We start from the raw sequence: 12,214 nt of genomic DNA on the forward strand, positions 1-12,214 counted from the left end.
GTTTCTTTTCTGGTGTCAAGCTCTGCTCTGGATCCCTGGAGGGTGTGGTGAGCTTGGATGCCATTTCTGGAGGTTGTAGACAGTGTTTGTGCAGCTAGAACTGATGGCTCAGAACCCCAATGGTTTGAGGCTACTCACTTCAGGTCTTTGGTTTGCCTTTTCATCTCTGGAGTTGGGTGCTGTGAAGCCAGATGGCACCCCTGCAGTGCTCACCACCACGAGGTGGGTGAGGTTTTTTTCCTGCTCTTGAATCGGTCTTCTAATCTTTCGTTTCCCTGTCTCTTGTATCTATCTATCATTTTTATTCCTCTACTGATAGTGTTTTCTGGCTTTGTATAATGCTGGGGTTTTTTGTTTTTGTTTTTTTGGTGGTACTTAGGGTGGAACACAGGGGCTTTTCTACCTTCGGGCTATACTCCCAGGCCTATTTTATATTTTATTTGGAAACAGGGTCTCACTAAGTTGCTGAGAGCCTCACTAAATAGCTGAGGCTGGCTTTAAACCTGTGTGATCCTCCTGTCTCAGCCTCCTAAACTCAGGGATTACAAGAGTGTACCACCATGCCTGGCTATAATGCTGTTTTTGAGGTAATGGAGATTGGTATGTGCTGCTTCCATCAATCACCATATCCCCAGAAGTCCTGAGATATGGTTTTTAATTCCTAACATATTGAGATTTAACTTCTATTTAAGGTAGTGTCTATTCTTCTTAGCTTAGTTGATCGATGGTTCACGTGTGTATTATATCTTTTTTCAGTTAATCTCTGAGTATTTTCTCTAGTGCTGATTTTGAAGACAAATTCTTTCAGCATCTATTTGTCATGGAAAATTTTTATTTCCTCATCTAATTTGAGAGATAGTTTTCTTGGGTAGGATATTTGGGGCTGCAAATTGTTTTCTTTCAGAGTTTGGAATATGTTACTCCAAGCCCTCTGGCTTTTATGACTTGGTTTGGGAAGTCTGGAGTGATTTTAATTGGTTTGCCTCTGAATGTCACCTGGTCTTTTTTGGTTTTGTTGCCTTTATGATTCTTTCCTTGGCTTCTATGTTGGTCAGCTTGAATATTATGTGGCATGGTGAAACTTTTCTCTGATCTAAAGGGGGTTCTATAAGTTTACTCTACCTGGGTATTGACTTCTATTTGTATGTTTGGAAATTTTTCTGAAATTACTTCTTTGAAAAGATTGTGGGATCCCTTTGGTTTCACCTTCTATTCCCTCTTATATTCCTAGTATTCTTAAGTTAGCTCTTTTAAGATGGGCTCATAATTCCTTCAATGTATAATTCATGCTGTTGATTTTTTTTCTTAAATTACATACTATGTGTTCATTTTTTGAATGATCATCTTCTAAGAGTGAGATTCTATTCTCCATGTGATCTATTGTTTATAGCCTGTATTGATGCCATCACTTCAATGATTGCATCATTTATTTCTTTCAGATTTTCTTTAAATTCTTTTTGAAAGTCCTGTATAATTTCTGTTAAATTTTTTTATTTGTTCTGAGGATCTCTGTGATTTTGTGTTGTCAGGTTTTGTTATTGTGGGGTTGTGGGAACTCATTGCTTCCTTGTCATTCCACCTCATGATTTCACAAGTTTGTATCTGTTGTTTTTGATAGATTTTTCTGTCTCGAGGTGTCATCTGTTATATCCAGGGGTAAGTTGTGTTGTATTCAATGGTGAAGCTTGATTGAGGAGGGAATTAAAGTCATAAATGCAAGAATAGGGTAAAGTAGGATCAATTAGAATAAAAGTATGAGTTTGTTAGGGTAAAACAGAGGTTTGAGACAGTGAATATACAGTATTATTCTAATAACCAATGTAGAGTATTTAGTATAGTGATATGAAGTGTGTTTAATACAAAACAATGAAGAGAAAAGGAAAAAAAGGAAAGAGATGGAGAGAAGATAGTAAGTATTTACAAAGGAAGAGGCTCAGGAAACATATGGGGAAAAGAGCAAACAAACAAGCATGCACACACAAAAACAAAAGAAAACTCAAAAAACAAAACAACAAAGTAATGCAACCCTGCTAATATATAAAAACTCAGCAGACTTGGCCTCTGCAGTCTCTCGGTGCAGAAACTGAGTGCCACTGGCATCTTTCCTGCTGCAAGTTCTCTGAGTCTTTCTCAGTCTATGCAGATTGCCAGTATCAATAGGGCTGGATCGAGTGTTAAGCATGGTCACTCTCCATTTTTTCCACAGATGTGGAACCTTAGTCTCTTCCTGCCTGCATAGGCAGTGGGCGTCTTTCAGACCAAACCCAGTATATATGTAAGAGTCTGTTCTCCACAGCTAGGGCTGGGTTGGTCTGACCTCTCCTCATTCACTATGATTGGATGGTCTGTGGTGATTTTGGAGATCCTACTAGTCTACAACTAGTGTGTGTGTGTGTGTGTGTGTGTGTGTGTGTGTGTGTGTGTGTGTGGTACTAGGGATAGAAACCAGTGGCATTCTAACTCTAAGCTATACCCCCAGCCCTATTTTTTTATTCTTTATTTTGAAATAGGGTCTCATTGAGTTGCAAAGGACCTTATTCAGTCACTGAAGCTGGCTACAAATTGTGATCCTCCTATCTCAGCCTCCCATATGCTGGGATTATAAGAGTGTGCCACCATGCCCAGTTCTAGTTGTATCTAATTTTAAGTTTAGGTCTCCCTCCATGCTTTCCACTGATGCAGAGCCAGAGTCTCTCCAAGCCTATGCTATGTTTGACAGCAGATTCTATCCCCACCTTCACCAGCTTGAACTGCAAAGTTTCAGACCCAGTGAGTTTGTTGTGGCTGCACAATACTGCAGGGCTATGCTGGGCATTCTCCCTTGGGGATGGCAAGTTCTCTTTCCATGTTGTTGAGCACTGCTCTGGATCTCTGGAGGGTATGGTGAGCAGAGCTGCCACTGCTGCAAGTCATAGTGTTTGTGCAAGAGGAACTGAGGGCTTACATTTCCAATGAGCTGCACCCTGTTACTTCAAGTCATTGTTTTTTGTGGTTTTTTTTTTTTCCTTTGAGTCTCTGGCAGTTGAGTGAGGTGAGACAAGATGGCACCCCCAAGGTGCCTACAGCCACAGCCATTGAAGGCAGGCGGGGTTTTTTTTTTTTTCCTGTTCTCTGATAGATCTTCTAGCTTTTTTTCCTGCTGCCTTTTCCTTATTATGTTCTATTTAAAGTTATGGTGTTTTCTTATTTTGTCAGAGCACTGATTTTACAGCAATGGAGACTGAGTGTCAGCAGGACTGATTTGTGCTGCTTCCTTCAGTCACCATCTTCCCGGAAGTCTTCAGTTTTACTTTTTATTTAAGCCATTTAATGCTCTAAACATTCATTTTCATAAGGCTCTAGCTATTGTCACAATTTTGATATATAATTTCCTCCATGTTGCTTTTTTCTAAGTTTAAGATTTGGAATTACATTTTCTAAATGATCATATTTTTAAAAAGACAGTGTCTTACTGTGTTTTCCTTATTGGCCTTGAACTTGAATTTCTTCTGCTGCAGTCTCCCAAGCAAATGGATAAATGTGTGCCACCACATTGAGCCTGGTGGTTATTTTTAAATTTTCAAATTATTTGAATGTTTCTTTTGCTTTTTATTTTTGGCATTTTTCTTCTGCTAATTTTTAATTTTACTTTTTTTAAATAATAGAATTTCCTTGGATTATCTCTTTTTTGTAATTAATTGAATTTTTTCTCTAAGTTCATCTATTTGACATTTTCCCCTAAATATTTGTGTTTAGAAATAATGGGAATTACATATATTAAATGCATGTTTATCTATCTCTATATATGTCAATATATGGATGCATGTACATATATCTGATAATTCATATTAATTTTGCTATTGAATATCCTTATGTCATAACATATCTTATTGAGTTTCTTGAACTTTAAAATGATTTTTAGGTATGCTATTGAACAAGAGGCTACTGAATAAGGGATTATCAGGATACACTGAACAGTGCTCATATAAAGTTATGGTTCAGAGTGTCTTATTTTTATATTACCTAAATTTATCTTATCTGCCAAATTAAACTTTATGAAACTTTCTTATGAACAATTAATATTTCCTTAAAATTGTTTTATATTCAATCTCTCTTTCATAAAAGCATGTAAAAGATTTATATAATTCAAAACCAAAAGCAAAATTTTAGAATATAAAAAATTAAGGTGACAAACTATAGGAAATTAAAACATTTTCTCTTTGCCATAATATTTACCTTAATGGGCTCAAAATAGGAAGATCCTTTAATTGCTGTAAGTATGATGTGAGAGTCTTCTAACTGAGCAAATATGTCATCCACAGATGAAATTATTAGGATAGAATGCATCTCTGTGTGATGATGAACTAAATGTAAAGGAGTAGTATTCCAAAGATCAATAATCTTAGATAACATTTTTTCAAGAGCAGCTTCATTAGTTGCTGAGGTTGATATTTCATTTATTTCATTTTCATACTGAAACATCTAAAATGAACAAATTATTCTTTAATATCCAATAGAACAAATTATTTCTGAAACATTTAACATGAAAATCTTAAATGCATATTTTGAAAGGTACATTACAAAAATCAAAGATCTAATTATAGTTAGGCATCCTAACCTCAGACTTCATGGCCTAACCTTCATGATGTAGCCCCATTTCATGTTCTTCACACTCAGTAAAAATATATAATTTTTTCTCATTATAGTTAATATAAAGAATATATACTTCTTGTATATGTGCAGATGGTATTTTTCCTTCACTTTTCCTTTCTTTGCATTAGCAACTGCTCAATGACTTTGTAACATGCTTTTATTTTATATAATATATCTTTTATATAATTTTTTGTGGTGAGGGTTGAACCCAGTGGCTTTTCTACCTCCTGGCTATACTCCGAGAGCTATTTTATACTTTATTTGGAAGCAGGGTCTCACTAAGTTGCTGAGAGCCTCACTAAGTAGCTGAAGCTGGCTTCAAACCTATGTAATCCTCCTGTCTTACTCTCCCAAGCACTGGGATTACAAGCATGTGCCACCAAAGCCAGCTAATCTTTTATATACTTTTATTGGTACACTGTAGATTCACATCATAATGTAATTAAGAAGGATAGAGGAATACATGCACAACAGCACTTGGTGAACTTCTTTCTGTTACGTATATGTATGTGACACCAGTGGAAGCGTTTCCTTCATTGATTCTACTCCCACATACCTACACACCCTTCCTTAGACCCCCCTGGTTCACTCAACTGGGGTTTCTCCTCCATTATCTAAAATCCCTCTTCTATTTTGATTATTCCCTAGCTTCTGTATATGAGATAAAACATTACTTTCTCTCAATGGCTAATCTCACTTAACATAATATATTTTAGGTCCATCCATTTCCTTTGCTGAGTAGAATTGCATTGTGTGGAAAATCCATAATTTTCTAATCCATTTATCTGTTGATGGACACTTAGATTGGTTCCATAATTTAGCTACTGTAAATTGTACTGCTATAAACATGGATATGCATTTATCACTAAAATATTCTGAGTTCAATCCTTTGGAAAGATACTCAGGAGTGATTGCAGGGCTATGTGCTATATCCATTCCCAATTTTCTGAGAAATCTCCACACTGATCTTCATAGTGGCTGCACTAATTTGCAATTTCATCAACAGTGTAAAAGAGTTCCTATTTCCCAACATCCTCACCAGCATTTGTTTAACTTTTGCCATTCTAATTTGGATTAGATGGAATCTCAGTATAATCCTGATTTGCATCTCCCTGATTACTAATGATGTTGAATATTTTTTCATGTATTTAATAGCCATTTTTATTTCTTCTTTTGAGAAGTGTCTATTTAGTTCAATTGTCCATTTCTTGATGGGGTTACTTTTCTTTTTAGTGTCAAGTCTTTTAAGTACTTTGTATATTCTATATACTAGTCCGCCATCAAAAGAATAGCTGGCAAAGGTCTTCTATATAACAAATCTTGAGGTATATTCATCTAAAAGATTGCATGTCTACAGATCCAGATGTCTATGGCTTCCCTTTCTTTGCCACAGCTTCTGGAGGATAAGTATCACTCAAAATACATTAGTGAAGGATGTACAGGCCTTCCCATGTACACCTGTGCACCGACTGCCAGTTCTTGACAAGATCCTGATATAAAATCTTCAGATTCACTTACCATAATAGAGGTACTCAGAAAGATTCTCATCTCTAGCTCTTAGAATTAACTATCTGGGATTATCATTTTGATACATAGTGAAGAATAAAAATATACAACTATTCCTATATGTCATCTTTATGAGGCTCAAGAATAATGCCTAATGTCTCTGTTTTGGTAATGCAGCTCAGTGGGCACCATGCAAAGGCATGGCTATAGGATGATGAGTTTTTACTATCTTTTGTGGGCCTGCCAAAAATGGAATCAGCTGATTGCTTATGGTAATAAACAAAAGCTTAAGAAAGAGACTTACCTTTTGAGATAGATTATTTAGTCAAAGATAAGGAGCCATGGGACTATCAAAAAGTTTTTTGATAAATAACTTTATAACTAACACTCTGAAATTGTTAAAAACTAAATCCAGGCACTGATAATATGTAACTCAAATTTCTGTCAAGTGTATCTAGCCCTATCAAGTCTTTATATTCAATATTTGGGTTGACAAATAGGTCTTTCAATGATTAGTAATATCTGGGAAGTTTCAGATGAACTTTAATGCCTAGAACAATTTTTATGCCTCTATTATAGAGCACAAAGCTTTCCAAAGTACAAATGATTAGCCATAAAGTGACAGTGCTCACTTATGCATACCACTGACCTCTTCCTCTTAACTTTCTTACATACTTTCATGTGATAGGCTTTTCAGAACCTGCATAACATCTAGGGAAAAATGATTGTCATCTAACTCTATGATATCACAATTTATTCATCATATAAGTAAATAATTTTGACAAGATTAGGGTCTAACCTGAAAAGTTTTGCAGCATGACTACTATCTCTGGATTGACCTAAGAACCTCAGGTTTTAGTAAATGAAGGGGAAGTTTCTGGGCTAATCTGTCTAGCTGCACATCTACATTATACTGGATTAAATGACAAATTTTTATAGGATGGCCCAACTAACCTGGAATTCTCCAGTTTATCCCAGGTTACCAGATTACTGCTGGATTGATGAGGAATCATCCTCCCTAAATATTATTATATTTAACTTCAAGAAATAGGGTCCTTTGGGGATATGGAGAACATTATGTTAAGTGAAATTAACCAATCATAGAGAGAAAAGGGTCATATTTTCTTTAATATGTACAGGATAGGGAGTAATTGGGATTTAAAAAAGACTTCAGAGATGAGGAGAAACCTCAGGGGAGCCAGGGAGAAGATATAAGGGTGGAGGAATACTTATGTTCATTTATAGAAATACTATCATAGACTATGTGTATACATGTGGATATATACCAACATCAAACTGGGTACTCCATACTGGAAGGAAGGGAAATGGGTGGGAGGTACCAAGAGCATGTGCATGTATATCATTGTCAAAATGATTTATACCATGATGTGAGACTATAATACACCAATAAGAGCACACACACACACACACACACACACACACACACACACCAGAAATAGGGTTCTTCCAGCTTCTGGTTATAGTATTTCAGGGTTAAAGACATTTGCACCTCCTAACTTATGGATAAAAGGCACTAAAGAAGGGATAGAGTTACAGACCAAGGGCATCCATAATCTCTTCAGAGAAGTAATTTCAGAGAATTTTCCAAACATGGAAAGAGACTTGAATTTTCATGCCCAGGAGACATACAGAACATGATTAAGACAAGATCAAAGAAGGACCTGCCTGACGGGCATGGTGGTGCACGCTTGTAATCCCCGTGCTTGGGAGATGGAGACAGGATGATCACATAGGTTCAAAGCCAGCTGTTCTGGCTTAGGAGACCCTGTTTGCAAAAACATATATAAAAAATAGGTTTCTGGGAGTGTAGCCCAGAGGTAGAAGGATTTCCAGGAACCCCAGTACCACACACACACAAAAGAAGGACATGCCCATTCCACATAATAGTCAAAATGACTAACACAGAAGATAAGGAAAAAAATCTTAAAAGCAGTGAGAACAAAGGGACAGGTAACATATTGAGGCAAAACAACAAGAATCACCTCAGACTTTACAACCCAAGTCATGAATGCTAGGAGAGACTGGTACTACATGATTCAGACCCTTGAAGAAAATAACTTCCAACCAAAATTACTATACCCAGCAAAACTACTATTCAAAATTGATGGAGAAACAAAAGTGTTTCAAGATAAACAGAATCTCAAAAATTTCATAAAGAAAAAAGAAGCAGACTTCAGAACCAGAGAAGATAGGAAGTTGATCAATGGGGCATCTAAGCAAAGAAGAAAGAACAAGCTACCAAAGAGAAGAAAGAACACAAAATGACAGAAAACAAAAATCATATTTCAATAATAACTCAATGTCAAATGACTTAACTCACCAATCAAAAGACATAGACTGGCAATGTGGATTAAAAAAACATAATCCAAATATATGCTGTTTGCAAGAAACTCAATTTATAGCCAAAGACATTCACAGACTGAAAATGAAGGATGGAAAAGATATACCAGCTATTGAAGACCAAAAAGGGGCAGGGGTAGCAACCCTGATATCCAACAAAACAGACTTCAAACTAAAACATATCAGAAGAGACAAACAGGGCACTTCCTTTTATTAAAAGGAAAAAAAAACACCAAGAAGATATAATGATAGTGTTTATGCCCCAAATGTGGGTGTAACCACATTTATAAAACAAACCCTTCTGGACATCAGATCTCAAATAGACCCAAATACAAGAATTCTGGAAGACTTTAACATACCTCTCACATCACTGGATCAATCTTCAAGGCAAAAGTTGAGTAAAGACTCTTTAGAACTAAAGAAAACTATAAATCAAATGTGTATAATATACATATACAGAATATTTCAAACAGGAACTAAACAATATACATTCTTCTCAGCAGCCCATGGAACCTTCTCCAAAATAGATCACATCCTGGGACACAAACCAAGGACCCGCAAATTCAAAAGATGCAATATAATTCCCTGCATCTTTTCAGACTATAATGGAATGAAAGTAGAAATCAACAATAGGAAACTCAAAAGAAACTATTAAAAAACATGGAGATTGAATGATACACAATTGAATGATGAATGGGTAAGAGCAGAAATTAGGGGAGAAATAAAGAAAATTATGGAAATAAATGAAAACAGAGATACAACTTACAAAAATCTATGGGACACTGTGAAGGCAGTATTAAAAGGAAAGTTTATAGCATTTAGTGCCCACATAAGAAGGACAGAGAATCACCAAGTAAAGAACCAAATGACACAACTCAAGGACCTAGAAAGACTGCAACAGTGTAATCTCAAAGCCAGCATAAGGTAGGACATTATTGAAATCAGAGTAAAAATGAATGAAATAGAGAACAACAACAACAACAACAAACAATTCAAATTATCAACAAAACAAAAGGCTGGTTCTTTAAAAAGATTAATAGAATTGATAGACCCCTGGCCAACCTAACCAAAAGAATCAACTCAAATTATTAAAATCAGAAATAAAAAAGGTGACATCACCACAGATAGTGGAGAAATTCAAAAGATGATCAGAAACTATTTTGAAAATTATACTCCAAATAGACTAGAAAACATGGAAGAAAGTGATAGATTTCTAAGCACATATAACCTACCTAAATGAACTAAGAGGACATAGCAAGCCTAAACTAACCAATAGCAAACAAAGAAATAGAAATGGCAATAAAAATTCTTCCATCAAAGAAAAGCCCAGGCCCAGATGGGTTTCCAACAGAATTCTACAAAACCTTCAGTGAAGAACTAATACCAATACTTTACAACTTGTTCTGGGAAATTGAAAGAAATGGAACTCTCCCAAATTATTTCTATGTGGCCAGTATCACATTAATTCTCAAACCAAATAAAGATACCTCAAGAAAGGAAAACTACAGACCGATATCCTTAAAGAACATAGATGCAAAAATTCTAAAAAAAAATACTAGCCATACACATTCAAAACCATATCAAGAGAATAATACACCATGACCAAATTGGTTTAATCTCAGAAAAACAAGGCTGGTTCAACATATGCAAATCAATACCTATTATTCACCACATAAATAGAACCAAGAACAAAAACCACATCATCATAGCAATAGATGCTGAAAAAGCATTTATGTTAAAAACACTGCAGAAAACTGGAACAGAAGGAATGTATTTCAACATCCTTAAGGCAATATACAACAAACCCAAAGCCAACATTATATTGAATGGGGAAAAACTGCAAGAATTTCCTCTAAAATCAGGAACAAGACAAGGATGCCCACTATCACCACTCCTTTTCAATATAGTCCTTGAGACTCTTGCCGTAGCAATAAGACAAAAGAAGGAAATCAAAGGAATTCAAATAGGAAGAGAGGAATTAAAATTATCCTTATTTGCAGATGATATGATTCTTTATCTAGAAGACCCAAAGAACTCAACCAAAAGACTTCTGGAGCTAATTAACAAATTCAGCAAAGTTGCAGGATACAAAATCAACCTAAAGAAATCAGTGGCTTTTCTTTACGCCAACAATGAATCCACAATGAAAGAAATAAAGAAAACAATTCCATTCACTATAACCTCAAAACCAATAAAATACCTAGGAATAAACTTAATCAAAGATGTAAAAGACCTCTACAACAAACACTATAAAACTTTAAAGAAAGAAATTGAAGACGACCTTGGAAGATGGAAAGATCTCCTGTGCTCATGGATAGTTATCATCAAAATGACCATTCTGCCAAAAGTGATCAATAGATTCAATGCAATTCCCATGAAAATACCAATGTCATTCTTCATAAACCTAGAAATATCAATCATGAACTTTACATAGAGAAAGAAAACACCCAGAATAGCCAAAGCAATTCTCAGCAATAAGAATCACACAGGAGGCATCACAATTCCAGACTTCAAATTACAGTATAGATCAATAGTAGTAAAAACAGCATGGTACTGGCACAATAACAGGCAAACTGAGCAGTGGAACAGAACAGAAGATACAAAAACAAATCCACACACCTAAAGTCAATTAATCTTTGACAAAGACAGCCTTTTCAACAAATGGTGCTTGGAGAACTGGCTATCCATTTGTAGAAAGATGAAGCTAAATCCTTACCTCTCACTGTGCATGGGAATCAACTTGAGATGGATAAAAGACTTAGAAATTAGGCCAGATACTGTGAGGTTATTAGAGGAAGGCATATGCTCAACACTACAACATATAGGCACAGGCATTAACTTCTCAACAAAACCTCCAAAGCTCAGGGAATTAAAGCAAGAATTAACAAGGGTGATGGCATCAAACTAAAATGTTTCTTCTCATCAAAGGAAAACATCAATAACCTAAGGAGGAAGCCTACAGAATGGGAGAAGATCTTTACCAGCCACCACTCTGATAGGGGGCTAATATCCAGAATATACAAAGAGCTCAAAAGACTCTACACTAGTAAAACAAACAACCCAATCAAGAAATGGGCAATTGAACTGAATAGACACTTCACAAAAGAGATACAAATGGCCAATAGATACACGAAAAGATGTTCTACATCATTAGCCATCAGGGAGATGCAAATCAAAACTACACTGAGATTCCATCTAACCCCAGTCAGATTGGCAAACATAAAGAAATAAAATAACAACAAATGCTGGTGAGGATGTGGGGAATGAGGAATTCTTTTACACTGTTGATGGGAGCACAAACTAGTTCAGCCACTATGGAGATCTGTGTGAAGATTCTTTAGAAAACTGGGAATAGATCCACCACATGATCTACCTCTACTACTCCTGGGTATTTTTCCAAAGGGGTTGAAACCAGAGAACTACAGCAATATAATGTATACCTATGTTCATAGCAGCACAATTTGTAATAGCCAAAATATGGAACCAACCCAAGTCCCCATCAACAGATGAATGGATTGCAAAATTATGGGAAATACACACAATGGAATTCTATTGAGCTATAAAGAAGAACAAAATCATGTCATTCACAAGAAGATGGAAAGTCCTGGAGAGCATTATGTTAAATGAGATCAGCCAAGCACAGAAGGAGAAGGTACATATGTTTCCTCTAATATGCCCAAACTGGGGGAAATTGGGGATACCAGATAATGGAAGG

General features: G+C 35.8%; 1 protein-coding gene across 1 annotated transcript in view; it reads right to left on the reverse strand.

Moving 5' to 3' along the window:
* DNAH14 (dynein axonemal heavy chain 14) overlaps positions 1-12,214 on the reverse strand; it is a gene marked incomplete at both ends in the record, with an annotated part of 395,029 nt that overhangs the window by 302,151 nt on the left and 80,664 nt on the right. Inside the window, one exon of the mRNA XM_080698700.1 lies at positions 4,216-4,461. Within this exon, the coding sequence (XP_080554826.1) occupies positions 4,216-4,461 (246 nt within the window). The remainder of the gene's footprint in view (positions 1-4,215; positions 4,462-12,214) is intronic.

Source organism: Muscardinus avellanarius (genome assembly GCF_963383645.1).
Source record: "Muscardinus avellanarius genome assembly, chromosome: 7".
In the NCBI taxonomy this organism is placed as follows: Eukaryota; Metazoa; Chordata; class Mammalia; order Rodentia; family Gliridae; genus Muscardinus; species Muscardinus avellanarius.